The sequence below is a fragment of the Trachemys scripta genome, chromosome 19, assembly GCF_013100865.1.
Source record: "Trachemys scripta elegans isolate TJP31775 chromosome 19, CAS_Tse_1.0, whole genome shotgun sequence".
In the NCBI taxonomy this organism is placed as follows: Eukaryota; Metazoa; Chordata; order Testudines; family Emydidae; genus Trachemys; species Trachemys scripta.
In genome coordinates this window covers 13,396,667-13,415,996 of record NC_048316.1, presented here as the reverse complement: position 1 = coordinate 13,415,996, position 19,330 = coordinate 13,396,667, and the positions used below count along the sequence as shown (strand labels likewise).

Sequence of the window (19,330 nt, the reverse complement as noted above, 5' to 3'; positions counted from 1 at the left end):
ACAAATCTGCATGTTTCACTGAAAAAAACGTATGATTGAAAATTTTTGCCAAGCTCTAGTTAATGCATATTAGTCTGAGGACGCAAGCAATGCTTTGGCCTATGTTGAATCTCCTCTTCTTTGGATAACTCGGGGACTTCACCTCCAGTGCTATTGATCTGGTATATTTCACAAGCACTATGTTCACCTTACATTTTAAGGAGAAGAAAGAAAAATTGTCAACATTATGTAAGATAAGATATTAGAAGGGAAAGAAAGTATGCAAGCAAGCCACAATTTATGAATGATTCTATTTTCCCTCTGCTATTGCCACTAAGCCAGATAAAGGAGTGAAAGTTAACTAGCAAATTCTAGTCTTGCAGCAATGTGGACACGGTAACTAATACAATGATGCAAGGAAGGAAAGTAAGCAAGTATTATTTGCTTATACTCCAATATTGCAAAGACTGGGGCAGGAAAATCAGTGATGGTTAAAGGTAAATGTATAAAATTGGCAGGGAAAGAATCAGTATTTTTCAGAGCCTCCTGCAAGGAATAAAAGATGGTCTTGTGGGAAGCCACTGGACTGCGACTCAGGATATCTGGATTTAGTTCCTGGCTCTGCCGTAAAATCCCTATGTGACCTTAGGCAAGTCACTTTGTCTCTCTTTGCCTTGGTTTCACATCTGTAAATGGAGGGCAATGGTATTGCCTTTCACTCTTTAGATAGTAAGCTTTTTGGAAGAAGAAATGCCTGTTAGTATGCATAAGTGCAATGTTTAGCGAACTGATCTCCAAACACACCAAGGAGGTACATAGTTTAAGGCATAGAGAAGTTATGTGATTTAGCTAGAGCTATAGAAATAAGAAAAGTCAGGCTTAGAATTCAGAGGATCCTAGTTCTGTGCTTGGACCACACCTCTCTACTGCCTGCTGTTGTCTGAAATCACAGTTCCCGAATTAGCTAGGAATCTAAGCTCTGAGAAAATTCACCTGCAACTGAAGCTCTGCAAGCTTTAAACAACCAAGGTCTGTGTTTAAATCATGCTAGTTTTAATAGTCTTATGGAACTCAGGAATCCCCACTCTTGTTCCCCAGAAGAGTTGAAAAATCACTCACTACTGGTAGGTTAATTGCCCAGCTAATGGCCTCCAAAAGTTCAGGCTGGATGTTCTCTCCTTGAATTACCTGCCGGACAATAGGCAGGCCGATGCTAAGAGAGTTAAGAGGAAAGGGAGTGAGACCTTGAGAAGGAAGGGACCAACATTAAACTGAACGTACAAGTAAAATGCTCCTGAGAGAACCAAAAAAAAAAAAAAAAAAAAAAAAAAAGCCAGAGAATGACCAGCTTGAAGGAAAGATAGGGAGAGAATAACCTTGTGGTTACAGTGCTACATTAGAATTCAAGAGATTGGGGTTCCTAGCTCTGAGACTAGGCAAGTCACTTAGGTGCTTTGAAAATGTTAAGCTCCTAAATCTCTCAGGCTAAGTCCCATTGAGTTCTAGATGCCTAAGTGACTTTTGAAAATGGGACTTAGCTTTTAAAAATGTTATCCTTAGGGCTAGTCTACACTGGCAACGTTAACGCACTGCCACGGCAGCACTTTAACGTGGCTTGCGTAGTCACGGCAGAGCGCTGGGAGAGAGCTTTCCCAGAGCTCTAAAAAACCCACCTCCACGAGGGGCGCAGCTCCCAGTGCTGGGAGCGCGGCGCCCCGTGCTGGTGCATTATCTACACTGAAACATTGTCTACACTGAAACTTGCTGCACTCAGGGGGGTGTTTTTTCACGCCCCTGAGCGAGAAAGTTGCAGCGCTGCAAAGTGCCAGTGTAGACAAGCCCCCAGTCTCTGTGCCTCTGTAGCTATGTATTCAGTGTTGTTGTAGCCACGTTGGTCCCAAGATATTAGAGACAGAAGGCGGGTGAGGTAATTATCTTTTATTGGAGCAACTTCTGTTGGTGAGAAGCTTAGGGCTTGTCTACACTGGCACTTTACAGCGCTGCAACTTTCTGACCCCCCTGAGCGCAGCAAGTTTCGGCGCTGTAAAGCGCCAGTGTAGACAATGCACCAGCGCTGGGAGAGAGCTCTCTTTAACGTGGCCAGTGTAGACTAGCCCACAACCTTTTGAGCTTTCAAAGAGCTCTTCTTCAGGTCTGGGAAATCTACTCCGAGTGTCACAGCTAAATACAAGGTGGAACAGATTGTTTAGCATAAGTTGTTAACACATATTTCAAGAAACCATCCAAGGGAAGCTGGTCCATTAACACTTCTCCAGTCATTGGGATAAAGGAGAAAAAGAAGTTGCAGGAGGCAGTTAATGGGTCATAGATTGTTGTAATAAACCCTAAATTCAGCCTCTCAATTCGGTCCATCATTTTTAGTGTCTAGCAAAGTTATGAATTTAAGCTCCCAGGCTCATCTTTGGACAGTATTGTACAGGTTTCCTTTGAGGATGAGAGGTCAGATATAGAGGGACTGCTTTGTGAAAAGTGTTCCCTCACAGACCATGTGGTGTTTTTGTCTTTTATTGTTTGCATGTGTGAGTTCATTCCAGAGCGTAGCCCCATTTCACCCCCACAATTGTTAGTGGGGCACGGATGTAACTTACATGGCCCCCGTTACCATTGTACCTGAGCATCTCACAATCTTGAATGTATTTATCCTAGCGAGGACAGCACTATCATCTCTATTTTACTAGGGGGGAACTGAGGCACAGAGAGACTAAGTGACCTGCCCAAGGTCATAGAGGAAGTCTGTGCTGGAGCAGGGACTTGAACCCAGGTCTCAAGTCCCAGGTTCATGCCCAAGCTGCTGCCTCTCATCCTGGCTCTGTTTTCCATCTCAACAGTAGGGATGAAAATACTTATTTTCCCCACCCTTTTATTTGTCTGTTTACATGGTGGGTTCTTCAGGGCAGGGGCTGGTTCTTACTATTTGTGCAGTGCCTAGCACAATGGGCCTCTGGGGCTTCCCAGCCCCAGGATAGTCTAAAGAAATAATACCAATACAGGAGGAAAAGGAGATCTCATAAAAGAAATGGAAATAATTACATTGGTGATTTTTTCCCCCCTCCCGGGTAATGAGGACTACAGGGCGCCCTGCAATTGTGTTTACTACATACTTGATATGCACATACTGGAGGTGATGTTCCTATTTATGTAGTTCACTGCCAACATCATGATTTTTGATTCCCCACAGGGTGGTTGTTGGTTTTTAAGTATTTGAAGTTGTCACCTCGCCTGTTCCATCCTTTTAATCATCATTACCGCCTCCCATTTTGTCATCCTTCCAACTTTAAAATCCAAGGCAAACAATGTCCGGTACTGCCTGGGAAGTGTTCCAGATGCATTATGAGGACACAGACGCTCTTGACATTTTCCCCATTGTTATTAGTGTTTCCTTAATCAGGCACAGTATCATAGGCAGCATTAATATGCATTCAGGGCAAACGATAGGCAATAAACCAATTCTCAGGTGCTAAAAAGAAGTTTCTATAAAAGTGGCTTATCAGCAGGTCCTTTCTTCTTCTTTTTTGGTGTCTATATTTATTTTATCTGCAATATGCAGATGTCACGAGAGCTCCTATCTGTTCTTGGATGTGCATACTTGGCTCCCACTGAAGCTACTTTTAACTGCAATGGGAGCTGCATTTCTGCAACTGATGGCAAAATTTAACCCATAGTGTCTTTCATTTCTCTTGCCCCCTAGTTTGGCTTCTAAGTGATATTTGCATAAGTTAAGGTACGGGGTCTGAGGCATAAGTGGAAGGGCCTTTGCCAAAGGTGTACAGTGTTGCATTTGAGTACTGAACCCTCAAGAAAAAGAGTCCCAAATACAGCTTCATCCCTTGTTAACACTCTGAGATCAGTAAGTGACCTTCTCCTAGAAAAAGGTGGAGTTTCCCAGTCCCACATGGCATTCTGGGAGCTGCAGTTCTGCGGGTGCCTCATTAACAATCATGAACAATCGCAGCTGAGAACTAAATCGATCTTCGAAGGAATAAAATGAAGGCATGTAACTTGTCCACTGTTCTCCACATGCTTTATGTTAGGACTCCTGGAATGGAGTCCTCCACTGTGTGTCTGGTTCTGTACAAAAGTTCCTTGCAGTTCCAATGCCTAGTAAAGTTTGTCCTCTCCTCCACAATACTGCCTCGGTCACAGAAATAAAGCCACAGGCATATTTTGTGGAGTCCTGTGCAAAGTTAGATGTGACGGCCCTCAGGCAGATCATCCATAACCCACACAGCTGGGAGGGATCGGATGCTGGCTGAGTTGAGGATGCTTGTTGGATGGTGAAGGAGGATTTTTACAGCTGGGGAATGGTTCTTTCTGATTTTTTTGCCATTCCCTCCTCCCTTTACTCCAAGGACGGAGCATAGTAAAGCCATGGGGGCATATGTGGCATACACCTGAATGCGTAGGCCCGACTCTACATAGAAATTTATTCAGCACTAAAATAGGTGCATTATTGCTACCAGAGATTTCCAGCCCATCCTTTCTGTATAATGATAGCTCGATTAGCTAAACTAATTAAGACCAAAGGGCTTTAACAGAGAGAGAGATGTGTTTGCTCAGATAACCACCAGGTTCCAAGTGAGAGGCTATGGGAGTAATACATGAAAGGAGTAGTTTTTTTCTATTTAAATTTCCCATTTAAGTACTTGTAAAAGCAAGTCACAGGAAACGGGTCCACAGAGTGAGCTGAAGTAAGTGAACAGTTTGGTTAACTGAGGTTTGGGTAATCATGTTTGTACACTATCTGCAGCAATCCATGTAGGTATTCCCACTGGCAATACAGGGTTAGCCATGGAATAGTGATGAGGAAAAGCTCCGGCTGAGAGGATGTTGTACATAATGCAGCTAATCCGTGCCGGAATAATTTCCTCCTCTTTTATTTTGCAAACGGTTCTGTGTTTCCTTTTCTTGTTAGGGCCAGAATACTCCCTTTCATTTCTGTTACTGGCAGTCACTGATTGGCACAGCTGAGCGGAGTTACCCATTGTCAGTTTTCAGAGTAGCAGCCGTGTTAGTCTGTCTGAAGAGAGGATGTGGTGAACAGAAATGAAAGGATTGGCATAACTTGGGGTGCCTGCATCACCCACGCCATATAAATTCTGAGTATCCTGTACACATCAAAGGTGAAGATAAAATGCACAAATGTTATGAACAATCAGAGGCCTTCTTGGTAGCAGACCCAGAATTTAGGACTTAGACAAAAGGGAAGGGAGACTGTTGTGTTTTCAAACAGCCATCCAACATAGGATGCCTTTTTCATTTGAAGATATATTTGTAAAGCTTAAAAGGGAGTTTAAAAAGGTATTGAATATTTTCAGAAGTTTCTTATATTTAGAGGGAATTACCCTGGGATATGTTTACTGCGTACAGACTTTCTGAGAAATTCTTATGTACTAAGGTGAAAAGTCGCAATGAAACATCTGAAAAGTCATGAGTTCATGTGCAAGTCATAGTTTGGAGCATAGCTAAACCAAGCAATTATGTTATATGCCTGCCACCCTTAAACTGGCATTCAGCACAGATGTTCAGTAGCAAACTGATTTTCACTTTCATAGAAGAAATGCTAGATTACCATTGACAGGTAGATTACTCCATTTTCTTCTGTGACTTTAAAGTAATTTCCTATCCTAAATCCAACATGCTGGCCCATTACAATCCCAATAGTCTCTGAACCGAGATGTCCTTTCCATGGCTGTGAATTTCAGCGGTCTAAGTCAGTGTCAAAAAAATGTAGGGGGCTGACATTTTTTTCACAGCTTAAACCTGCCATAAAAATGAAGCACAGCCTTTGGATCTGTTCAATGTGCATTCCCAGGTGTCTTAACAGATACAAGCTTATTGATTTCATACCTGTGCATCCATTAAGAGGTGTCTCATCAGCATCATGGAATTTTTCAGAGACTCTTTTTCACTGGGCAAGAAAGCATCTTTGTTCTCATCCAGCATTTTTGACTTGTTCACGATAAAATGCGAGAGCTGGTCATTGAGGGTATGCATAGACTGCACAGCTATGGGGAGAGAGAAAGAAAACAAAGAGCACTGAAACCATACAGGAGGATTGGCTGGAATCACTGGAAACATTTGAAATTTCCAAAGGATGGGCAGATGCTACCATAATTCTGGACTAGGATGACCAGACAGTGAGTGTGAAAAATGAGGATAGGGGGTGGGAGGTAATAGAAGCCCATACAAAAAAAAAAAGCCCCAAATATCGGGACTGTCCCTATAAAATCGGGACATCTGGTCACCCTATTCTGGACTAGCTAATTAACCGAGGGTTAAAGCATACATATTAGCAGTTGAGACAATAGCATGTTACGTTACAAGAAATAATTGACTAAAGGAAGCAGAGCTATCTACACCAGGACTGTATTTAGGGTCTACGAGTGAGTCACTAGCAATAACATCACATGTGCAATAGATGCTGTTACGCCATTCCATATGCTACAATGTACCGTTACATAATAAGGCTACTAAAGGCTAATTTAGCATTTCATTTCCATGCAAAAGCCCTGGCACAGTGCTGTGATGAGAAGCTAGACAGAAACTCATGTGAATGCACCAAACTGTTCACTTTTCTCCCTGAAGATTTCCTTACTTACACATTGTGCTGTATTTGACCTTCCTTTCTGATGGACCTATACTAAACACAGCTATAATATTTAGAGCTCCTTATGCAGACAGAATTTCATGGGGATTTAGAAGGTTGGCAGAAGCCCATATAGTCTCCCCCTTCTTCTACCGGCAGTGACTATACAGGTACCATACTAGCACCTCTGAAGCTGAGACATGCCTAAATCAAAATGCCAGATCCAAATGTCTGCTAACTTTGGGGATGTCTGACCTGGATCCCAATGATGGGACTTGGAACCATCTCCACTCTAAAAGTTGAGACATTTGGTTCAATCAAGCAGCCAAACAACTATTCCTTAAAATCCTTCTAGTCTGCAATGTCTGGCTTGATGTTTCATGACAGGCGGTTTTCTTGGTAGATTCCTAGAACTTCTGACTTCTCCTCATGCCAGGATTTTATAGACCTCTAACAAATCTCCCCTTAGTCATCTCTTTCCTAAGATGAACAGTCCCAGTCTTTTTAATCTTGTCTCATATAGAAGTTGTTCCATACCCCTAATCATTTTTGTTGCCCTTCTCTGTACTTTTTCCAGTTCTAATATACCTTATTTGAGATGGGGTGACCAGAACTGCACACAGTATTCAAGGTGTAGGAGTACCATGGATTTATATAGTAGCATTATGATATTTTCTGTCTTCTTATCTATCCCTTTCCTAATGGTTGCTAACATTCTGTGAACTTTTTTTTGACTGCTGCTGCACAGTGAGCAGATGTTTTCGGAGAACTATCCGCCATGACTCCAAGATCTCTTCCTTGAATGGTAGCAGCTAATTTAGACCCCAGCACTTTGTATGCATAGTTGGGATTATGTTTTCCAATGTGCGTTACTTTGTGTAACACCACCTTCCTCCTCTGTATGCCAGCACTTCCTCTTTTCACCCCCAGCTGAAAACAGAAAGTGAGGTTAATGGAACATGGACAAATATGGCACACGGCTTGTATTCCACAGCAAGGCCCTATACTGTTTTAGAAGCTTGTTCATTTTTAATGAGAGTTATGGGGTAATTTCAGGGCTTGTGCTAACTGCTGCATTGATAGCCCAGGAGAAGGAAGTCTTCTTCATCACAGAATAGCTACAGTGTGGGAAGTAGCAGTGGAAGATTTCCTCATCCTGCCCTGCCATTGTGCCTCAGTCCTGACCTGAAGGGACCCCTTCTAGGGGTGAAAAGGGAGTCCAGTGCTCCATTCATTCTTTGACTTCTCTGCTGAGAATGCAGATAAAAGATGTGAAACACAATGGTGGCTTTTGTGATTGGGAACTGGACTCCACCTGGCAATCTAGAGGTGAAAATCTCCTTATCCCATTACCAACCATAGGCAGTCCAGTTCCCTATATGAACAGCCTCTTACACAGATACTTTCGCAACACCAAAAGTTCATTCTCTTAAGATTAAGAGCATGACACCACAGGCATATGGATAATAAAACAGTAGGGTTATTATCTATGTATGTTTAATTATTACCGCCTACACCTGAATGAGTATTTAGGGCTTTACATCACAGAGTAGACAGCACAATTCATAGGTTAGGAATGCTCAGTTGAAGGTTTAACATTTTGTTACAAAATAATATTTTTGACTAATGTATTATACTAGCATCTAGAGGCCCCAACTGAGACCAAAGCGTCTTTGTGCTGAGCACTGTGAATATACATAAGAGAAAATCTCAGCCCCAAAGTGCTTACAAATCTAAACAAACTAAACAGACAGAGGGCAGGAAGGAAAACAGAGGCACACTATAGGGGTGAAGTGAGCGACTGGCACAAGGTCATACAGCAGGAAGCGTCAGCACTGTGATTAGAACCCAGGGCTTCCAGCTCCAAGTTTGGTGACCTATTCACTAGACCAGGCTGCACAACAGGATGATAGAGAGAGACAGAGAGGGGAAAAAATAGAGAGTGTATGAATTGCAGGTGGCAGAACTAGAGAGAGAAAACCAATAAAACTCTACAAAATTGTACCTCAGTTTGTTGTGCTGAATAACAGGACATGAAATATTAATCTACCTTTAGCAATCTAGGGCCAAACCCAGATGTTGTATGTGGGGGAATTCTGCCCCTGCTCCTTTTTCATGTAAAAATGCATCAGATGCAACATGTTCATGGCTCACTGAGGTCCCCAAGCAAATGTACTTTATTATATTGTAATGTATATGAACCATAATGATATGAACTAATGATCAAATTTATCGCTGCATAATAAAAACCTTTGTGATTCCACATACTGGAAAAATCTATGATGCAATTTGCATTTAAACCATCGCAAGTTTTGAGTTTTCATCTTTACTGTGCGTCCGTTAAATAAATGAGCCTAAAATTATTCTTCGGTGTATCTTTTTTTCTAGTTTCATGCAGTAAAACCCTCTGCTAAGCTTTCACTTGATGGTAGCACATTATTCTGAACTGTGCTTCAGCTGTGTATAATGTACATTTGCCAGTCCTGATTTGCCAAGGTTGTTTATGAATTAGGAATTGTGTGTAGAGTTCTCTGACAATCTGACTTTAAAAACGCTAAGCAGTGAAATTTAGAAAAGGAAGTACTTCTTCACACAATGCACAGTCAATCTGTAGAATTTGTTAAATGGGGATGTTGTGAAGGTTAAAAGTATATATGGGTTCAAAAAAGAATTAGATATGTTCATAGAGCATAGGTCTATCAATGGCCATTGGCCAAGATAGTCAGGGATGCAACCCCACGCTCTGGGTGTTCTAAGTTTCTAATTGCCAGATGCTGGGTGTAGATCACTTGATAACTGCCTGTTCTGTTCATTCCCTCTGAAGCATCCAGCATGGTCACTGTCAGAAGACAGGATACTGGGCTAGATGGACCATTGGTCTGACCCAGTGTGGCCGTTCTTATGTCTATCCACAAGGTATCCCATCCATTAAGGGGGGTAGTGGTGGACTGGTTGATAACATGAGCCAAAGCTTCTCCTGGGCCTAGGAGCTTCTAACACATGTACGTGCATCGCTATGGTAATATAAATTGTTCCAGCGCCGTGAAATATTATTTCCAATGTAATGTTAAAGGGGGGCAGGCAGCTGGATTAAAACTAAATTAAAATCATATTTGAAGGCGAGATACATTATGATAAAGCTGCCCATGGTCACAAGCCAGCGGAATTACTTAATACTGAAAATTCGCATTTACATTTGAATGCTATCCACCCCATCACCCAAGTCAAAAGCCGTAATGGGAATAAAATGTACATGGGCTCTTCTGCGTGTGATTGGAACCAGCTAAGGGGATGTGTTTGAGGTTCGAATAATTTAACCCAGCTGTGGACACAACAGCCTCTCCACATTACTACAGGGAAGACAGTTAATAGATGCCTTGTCTTTTGTGCGTTAAGAAGCATCTAGGAAATTTAGTGGCAGGGTCGGGCGGTGCCTCAAAAAGTCTGAAGAACCACTTTGATTCCCAAAGTGTCGATGATGATCCAAACCTTTTAAAGTTCCTTCCAAAACTGGCAGCTCTCTGACCCACCCCACCTCCCCTCTTTCCTCTTCCTTCTTTATGTGAAATAGAACAAAGAGCCTTTGAGTATGGAGGATTTAGAAGGGTTCTTATGGTTTGAGCACTGGCGTACCTTGTGTCTTGTATTGTTTTCATAAATAGTTGGCACTAGGGGCCTGGAGCATTGGATGGACATATTTTAAATAGTAATATCAATAATATGCTGGATCATGACTTTGGAATGACTGGGGCCAGAAGCCAAATAATCCATTCCGAGGTTTACACATGTGCACTGAGATAGGATTTCGAGAGATTCAGCTATACAGGGAGCAGAATAGCACACATTCAATAAAGCTTCCCATTCTTGGCTCTTGCACTATCATAGGCCTTGCTAGTGTCCTACCCTGTGTGGGGACATAAGTGGGTAGGGGGCAAAGGGGTACAAGATGCCTCCCTCCCAGACCCCTTCTCCTGGGCACAAATGCAGCCCCCAGCACAGCACTTCTCCCCCACAGAGCCTCCCGGGAGGTGGCAAGAAGGGGCAGGACCATCCGCACATCCATGAACATGCACTGACACACACACAGGCCCGTCACACGCAGACACATGCTGCGTTCCCATAAAAGGGTGGCAGAGCTGCTACTGCCACATGTATTTCCCAGGCGGAATTCTGTCGGACTCAGCCAGAATTTCCTCCAGGAATCCTGTTGCAGTGCGTCCCCCTCCACCCTGGACTGAGGCTTTAAAGCCACTGTCCGGTTCTTCTTTTGTTTTAATCTGAGGCTTTGGAACATCTGATATACAACAAAGCTTTGCCTCCTCCTGTGACCAAGAGCAAACGCTCCAGGCTATCCTTGCGGGTGACTGTAGTAGTTGTGGAGTCCTGCCTGGCCATTGCTGCCATCCTTTCAGGAAGCTGCGTGGCCGAAGAGCCTCTGACGCCGGATCCTGTACACTAGAGCAGCTCTCCTTCTTACTCTGTAACGCGGCTGCCTGGGCTACCTGACCTATTTACAGAGCTGCCATCAATAAGAGCCTGCAAGTACTTTGAGGTTTCAGGTCATTACATTGTGGACAGTGAGGATAAATTTTGTGCACAGTGCAACTGTTAGAGAAGCACATAACCTCCAAAAAAACATGATGCACTCGAAGGGGAAGGAATGAGGGCAAGCCATGGTCTCTTTGAGCCAGTGGCAAATTCTCCCCCCCCCCCCGCCACGACTTCAATGGGACCAAGATTAGACCCATCGAATCTGCGGTGGGGACTGATGTTCCTGGGTGGCAAAAGTCCATATGCTGGAAAATCCCCTCTCTCGTTCCTCACTGTGCAAAGAGCGGCTCCTGTGTTCATGCAGAGGGTATGTGAGGCCGCTAGCAGGAGCTCACTCCCCAAAGGGAACATGAAAAAATTCTTTTTAACGTGCAACACCAACACCACCAAAACAAGAAACCCAGGAGGAGGAGTTCACCTGCCCCTCTGCTCCAGCCAAGCTTTGGGCTTCTCCTTCTCCTTGCCATATACTCTGGGTTTGTTTTGGGACGATTGCTGGTGCCTGCTTTTTCTCCATAGACCCTTACCCCTTGTTCTAACAGCCCCCTCTTCTCATTGCACACAACATCGCAATATCCTCCTCCACAGTTAGGGAAGGCCCAAGTGTGCATCTCAACTTGCCCAAAGTGAGCTCAGGGCTGGGGTAGGTGGTTGGGGTGCGGGAGGGAGTCAGGCCTCTGGGCTGGGGATGAGGAGTTTGGGGTGCAGGAGGGACTCCGGGTTTCGGGGGGCTCAGGGCTGAGGCAGGGGATTGGGGCATGGGGTTGGGGCACAGATGTATCTCCGGCAGCTCCCGGTCAGCGGTGCAGCGGGGGTGCTAAGGCAGGCTTTCCGCCTGTCCTGGCACCACCGACCGCGCTGCACCCCGGAAGCAGCCAGAAGCAGGGCCGGCTCCTAGGCGGAGATGCACAAGCAACTCCACATGACTCTCACCCGCAGTCACTGCCCCTCCACCCAGTTCCCATTGGCCGGTTGCCGGCCAATGGGAGTGCGGAGCCGGTGCTCAGGGTGGGGGCAGCCCACAGAGCCCCATGGCTCCCCTTCCTAGGAGCCGCACCTGCTGCTAGCAACTTCCGGGGCACAGCACGGTGTCAGAAAAGGTAGGCACTAGTCTGCTTTAGCCGGGCAGCACCACCAACGGGACTTTTAACTGTTCTGACTTCAGTTGGGGCCTCTATGTGCTACTGTAATACACAAGTGAACAATAATAAAACATTCTGAAGTAGCAGACCACATAACTAGTGAGAAACCTAGTTTGAAAGATGGGCTAATTATCAGCAGCTTCAGATTCTCCAGAAATCCAGAGCTCTTCTAGAGACTCATTCAGTATTAAAACAATTGACTCATGTATCTTCGGAACTTTCAAGGTAGCGCCAGGCAGCATCATGACAAATACTTCAGCTGAGATTATTGATGTGGGAGGATAATATATTACACTGGACATGAAGCTAGCCATGCTTTCAGCAGCTCTTGTGATTAGGTTTTAAGTGATATACGACTGTCAGCACACATGGGGATTTTTTCCAGCACCACAATTTTTCCTCTGCCTTCATAGCACAGTTTGTCAGGTGCATTATGGTGGAATCTGAGCCTTCTTATGTAGCATCAAATATTGGTCACAGTCAGAGGCAGGATTGCAGAGTAAGGATTTGACACATTCACTATGGTAAATCCTATATCTAACATTTCCAAGCCTGGTTTGTTCTTAAAGCCATTCTTAGGCTCTTAAAAAAAGAAGTGGCCCTGATTTTCAGAGGTGATGAGCAGCCCAGCTAACTCCAGTGGTATAGGAACAGCCCCATCTCTTTTTTCAGCTTGCTGGAAATTTATTGGCTAGAACTGAGCAACTCTCTCACTCACTCATGCCCGTCACCCCAGTCGGGGTATGGGCTGCAACCACAGATCTCCAGAGTCCTCTATCCTGGGCCATTTGCTCTAACTGATTCCAGGTATAGCCCATTTTTATGCTATCAGCCTGAAGGTCGCGTTGCCAGGTGTTTCTTGGACGGCCTCTTTTCCGCTTGCCTTGGGGATTCCACCGCAATGCCTGTCTAGTGATGTTGGTTGGCTGCTTGCGTAGTGTGTGTCCTATCCAGCCCCACCTTCTCCTGAGCAAAAGAATCGGAATTCCCACCCCACAGGGAAACGCCACAATTTCAACATTTTTTCCGTCACAAATCAGAATGAAAAGTTAAACTATTGATGTATCACATGGAATACTAAGGTTAGAAACATTTTGATTAGGAAACAGAATGATTTTGGGGTCTTTTTTTTGGAATTTGGGATCAAAACTCAATATTTCCAAATTGAAATATTTCATTTCAGTTTGTTGGACTGACATGGAATGTCTCAAATGCCGTCAGTGCCACATTAACTGCATCTCCTTATAGTGCCACATTGCCTCACAGGAGCTGTGGTTCAGTTACCTGATGCCACCATTCACCCCTATGGAGGGTCTCACTCCCTGTCTGTCCTATATAGCCCATGATGCACCTGCAGCCATATAACTTCCATGAACCACCACACAGCAAAGGCCACATCTGCACTTGGAGATAGAGGTCCGATTCCTAGTGTAGCCATGGTAACGCAGGCTGTGGTGAGCAGCGGACGAGCTAGCTGCCCCGAGTATGTACCCATGGGGTGCGGGCGTGTTTGTGTGTGGAGTGGCTACCGCTGGTTGCTGTGCATGCTACTGCTGCTGCACTACTGTTTATCTTTGGGGGGGAGGGATAGCTCAGTGGTTTGAACATTGGCCTGCTAAACCAAGGATTGTGAGTTCAATCCCTGAGGGGGCCATTTAGGGAACTGGGGTAAAAATCTGTGTGGGGATTGGTCCTGCTTTGAGCAGGGGGTTGGACTAGATGACCTTCTGAGGTCCCTTCCAACCCTGACATTCTATGATCTCCCCATCTTGAAGCAAAAATGCACAATTATCCAAAAGCCTCTGGTTTTAGATGGATATCTGCTTTAAAATATCTACAGAAAAACAGTCAGGGGTGCATTTCTTTTCTTTTTTAAATACCTACCCAAGGTATTATAGAGGTAAAACGGCTAGGGCTGAAATTTTCTAAGTTGTCTACTGTTTTGGACCCCCAACTCCCATTAATTTTCATGGGAATTGACTGCCCAAATTCCCTATGAGGCAGCTTTGAATATCTCAGTCTAAATGCTTAGTGCTCTTCCGATGCAGAATCAACAAACAGGAGGAGCAGAGACTCACTAGCAAACTCTGTCCTGCAGCTGTGCTGACATAAAATGGAGTAGATGAACTAATAGGAAGTAAATAAGAACGCTGTGTTCATTTCAGCTGAAAACAGAGGGCTTGCCAACTGGAAAAGGATAAAATGGATAAGGGAAAAATATTGTCTTTTTTTTTTTTTTGGAGGGAGTATTAGAACAATGGAAAGGAAAGTCTCATTAAATATTATAAAAAAGAGTAGTGGACTGGCATAGGGACTGTCAAATAGATTTAGGGAACTTATCTAAGGAACCAGTTATCTATATGATCCTGTGAAGCAGCGACGGAGAGTGAGATGCCACAAGAGGAGGGCACCCTGCTGATGGACAGAGCTAATTCCTGGAGCAACCAGCAGGAGGCACCACAACCCATTACAGACCCCAATCATGTAATTAGCTCCATTACAGGGAGACCTCTACCCCCACAAATAACTCATGGAAGAATCAGGCCCTAAGTCACCAGTTTAAATCTGACCTCTGACAACAGTGATTGCAGTTCACTACTACTATAAAAAATAGCTCTGTAGAGCGTGTCAGGCATAGTAACCCTGGCAACCAAATCCAGTGCTTACCAGGAAAGGTTGTGTAAAACAGCCACAAAGCATTTGAAAAATTCAGTTCGAGGGTTGCAAGTTGCAACAGATGTAGACCCAGCCAGAGAGAGAGCGATAAGAGGCTTAGACTCTTTTAGAAGAATCCTCTATTGTCTAGTTGATGAAGAACGGCCAAAATACCTTCCATTTTGTACGTACTCATAGCCAGGGCTTTCACAACCGCTCAAAAGACTAAGATTGTAACCTACAGCATCTGTGGCACCTATTTGGAGAGAACCTAGCTTTTCGGATCAGAAGTCTTATAGCTTGCTAGTGTGTTTCTAGCGCTTGCTTTGTTATTCTGGGGCCATGTCAGGCAAGTTCTGGCTAGATAAAAACGGTGATCAAAGGTGATGAGGAAATGTAGAAGGTCTGCTGCTAGCCAGGATGCTATTGTTTTCTCCTGAGTACATAAGATCTTGGGAGACTTGCACCCTTTGGGTTGGGAGACCAGACCCTGGATACTGCCAGGGTTCAGATAAAATCCAATCCCAGAATTCCCACTCAGGTGGTATCCAGAACTGGACAGGCCCACTGAGAAGTCAACCCTCCTCTCATTCCACATGAACAGCTTGCTCTATGATTCACTCTTGCTTCTTGGGGCTTCCTCTTTAGTCCATTTCGTGCCATCATGATACTAAGCAGGTGAAAGTCCTGTGATCTGAATCATTGGAGGGAGCTTTCCATCATCCACTATTAAGCAGTCCTGTCAAGGCCAAAGTGAAGGAACTCTGAATAGCTCCAGTCATCTGCAATGATGCAAAGATTCCTGATGCATTGATTGGTCTGGGGCAGGCATTAATACAGCTAATAAATCAACACATACAAGCAGCAGATTATAAAATTCACACTTGTTCCAAAGGAAATTAACACACCCTGTCCTTCATTTCTCTGCCATCCACCTTGGCAATCAATAAGATTAGCACAATTTTGCTCCAAATTACATATCTACCATGACACCCATCCCACAGATTAAGGCTGAAATGGGCAGTTTGTTAGTGTACACTATTCCAGCTCACCCTCTTTGACAATCCCAGTCATAAGCAACAGACCTGGAATAGTTTGAGTCCCTGGAATTATGTGATCTCCTGAATAGGGCATGGGACATGAAAAACAGGAGACCTTGGTTCTATTCCTGCTTTGCCACTGACGCAGGTGACGTTTGGCAAGCCACTTCAGCTCTCCCTCTGCCTCAGTTTACCCATCTGTCAAATGAGGATAAATATACTGACTTTCCTTTGATCTAGATGTGAGAGAGCACTGCAAATGCTAGGCACTGGTATTATCAGCACTGAGTCAGCCCTTCACCTTTCTGAGGTGGATAAAGGGCTTTCAGGAACCATGCTGCCCAGAGGTCCTGGGAGACCAAGGAACACCATGGAGGGAGCCTGTCCTGCCTGGAAACTGCCTCTGAGCAGACCAGTGCGGACTGAGGCTCGGTTCTCTTCTGAGCCATCCAGGCTTTCAGTCCTCAAAGACCCCTCCCCACCGTGAAGAAATGAAAGCTGATCTGAGGAGTGAACTTCATAGAGTTTGGTGTATTTTGTCCCTGCCTCTTCCATGAGGAATATATGTACTTGAGGCGCTGGGGTTTTATGGGGCCTGATCCAAAGCTCACAGCAATCCGTGATAAGATTGTCATACAGTCTAGAAAGACGAGAGGGTTGGGAATTTTTTGACAACATGTTTCTTCATCAGAAAATGCCGATTTGTCGAAACCAAACTTTTTGTGGGAAAGGGTTGGTCCTGACAAATTTTTGGACTCCAAAAAAATTGGAAAGACCTTTTTGAAATGGTCAAAACGAAACACAACATCTTTTCAAAATGACAAATTCCAGTTTTCCAGTTCAAAATGAATGTTTGTTTTGAAATTAAAACTAAATTATAGTAAAAAATATTTTTAAAAATAAAAACTGGCCAAAATAGAAATGTTTCAGTTGACCCACACGAAGGGTAGCGTTTTTTTGTTTTGTTTTGTGGGGGGTTGTTGGGGTATGTGGGGTGGGTTTTTTTTGTTTTTGTTTGTTTTTTGCAGATTCAGTTCATGAAAATTTTCCAGATTTTGACTTTTTGTCCTGATTTGGAAGGGAAAAAAAATGGATTTCGAAGATTTTTGCAGGATAGGAAAACTGTTTCCCACCCAGCTCTATTTTATAGTTCTCTTCCCTGATCCTCTTTTTCTTGCCTTCTCCATCTGCCTTCATTTCTTCTCCAGTTCTCTCTCTCCTGTTAAATATCAAATCAGGGCTAGTTGTTGGACTGCTGCTGATCCACACCCCCTCCCACACTGGCTTTGAACCTGTACTTCAAATAGTCACTCCTCCTCCTTTCAGCACGTCAGGTTCTGCTGTGGGAGGCCGAACCTCCCTTGCAGCGAGCTCAGAGTCCCTGTGGAGAAACACCTGTCCTGCCCAGAACTGCATGAAGCTCCACTACAAATAAATCAGAATTTAATGCAGAATCAATGATTTAGTTTCTTCCTGCAAATTTTCCATCAGTTCTACTCGTTACCCATCATATGAAGTACACGATTTTTGTGCTCGTTTGCAGAATTCCTACACGGCATTTGTCTAATTTGGTTCTGCACCATATCATCACAAGACATGGATGCTTCACCAAACTGGGCTACTTGGCTATTTATACCAAGACCTTGCACAATGTGCTTTTCATTTCCTGTCTGTAGTCCTCAGGACCCTCACTACTTCCTATACTCAGCCATCTTATTGTTTACGTATTCTCTCTTCCCCTAGGCCCATTACTGTGGCTTTGTTCACACTCTTATAAATTAAGGTCTCTCGGCGTTTCTATTATAAATCTCTACGAGTCAGGCAGAAAAAATCACTCCAGTGAGGAGTGCAGCACAGAAGTAATTTTTTTTCTTAATGAAATCTGAGGTGGGGAAATAAAATCCACATTGAACTCGTGTGCTGTTAGAAAAGTTAAATATATCTCCTAAGAGAAAGCAGATCAAGCTTTGCTCCCTCCCATAATTCTCTGTTACTTCCTTACTTTTTAAAAAAAAAATTATACTTGCATTACATGATCAGTTTATTTTGTCTACACATGCACACCTTTTTTAATGGCCCCTTTCATGCAAGTATCACACACTCGTACACTGTGTACTGTGTCTTCCCCTTGTGGCTAGTCCATATTAAGGATAACAGTCTGTTACTGCTGCCAGCTAGTGGAGTTACTCCTTTAGGTCAAGAGGCAGAAGTCTGTGCTTTGGGGAAGAAAGTCCCAAGCTCAAACCCTGTTCTTTGGAGCACTCTGCAAACATAACAGGCCAAATGTTGCCCACCTTCATCCCTACTTGCACCCATTGTAAAGAGACTGAGAGACAGGAGCTAAGAGGTGCTGATGGGTGTGCAGGGGAAAGGAATCTTCCCCCCTAACAGCTTGGAGTGGAGTGGCTTCACTGCTGATTCTCTGGCAAATAGGATGACCAGATGTCCTGATTTTGGGGTCTTTCTCTTATATAGGCTTCTATTACCCCCCCACCCCTGTCTTAATTTTTCACATTTGCTGTCTGGTCACCCTACTGGCAAATCTGTGGCATTAGTAGCAGCTGGAAGAGGCTGCATTTGTCCTCCACATGGAGCTTTAGGCAGTAGCAGAGCCACTGGCTACTCCCTAACATCCCTCCCTCCCAAGTCCTGCCCCTGCCATGGAAAGGGAAGCACCACAGGGAACTGCATGGTCTGCCCTTTTGTGCAATGGAACTACATTGGTTCTGCTTATGGCCTTCCACACTCCCAGGGGAAACATTTGACCCCAACTGAGGATATGTCTACACTGGAGCTCAAAAGTGCAATTCCCAGCCCGAGGGGAGACACCCGCACTAGCTCCGATCAAGCTAGTGTGCTAAAATTAGCTAGTGCACTAAAATTCCCAGCTCCAGTGTAGACATTTCTAGTCTCTTTATCTCATCCCCATGAGATCGGTGTTATTTGACTACTTTACCGATGGATCAATTTAAACACTGAGAGGTTACGTGATCCAGGGCCGGCTCCAGGCACCAGCCAACCAAGCATGTGCTTAGGGCGGCACCTTATAAGGGGCGGCCAATGTTGGGGTGGCGGGGGGCGCTCGCGGTGTTTTTGTTTTTGTTCGCGGGGCGGCGCTTGAGAGTTTTTTGTTTGTTTCGGTGGCGTGGCGTGGCACTGGGGGGGGGGGGGGATTTGGGCGGCATGGCCGGGGCCGGGCCCGGCCGGGGGCGCGGGGGGTTGGGGGGGCGGGGGGGGGCGGGGGGGGGTTTGGGCGGCCTGGCCCAGCCCGGTGCGGCGCTGGGGGGGGTTGGGTGGCCCAGTGCTCCGGCGGGGCAGGGGTTTGGGCGGCCCGGCCCGGAGCTTGGGGGTTTGGG

At 44.8% G+C, this 19,330-nt stretch overlaps 1 protein-coding gene across 1 annotated transcript in view; it reads right to left on the bottom strand.

The window, feature by feature from the left end:
- KAZN (kazrin, periplakin interacting protein) overlaps positions 1-19,330 on the bottom strand; it is a 745,023-nt gene that overhangs the window by 617,461 nt on the left and 108,232 nt on the right. The window contains exon 2 of the mRNA XM_034753335.1: positions 5,848-6,005. Coding sequence (XP_034609226.1) covers positions 5,848-6,005 — 158 coding nt within the window. The remainder of the gene's footprint in view (positions 1-5,847; positions 6,006-19,330) is intronic.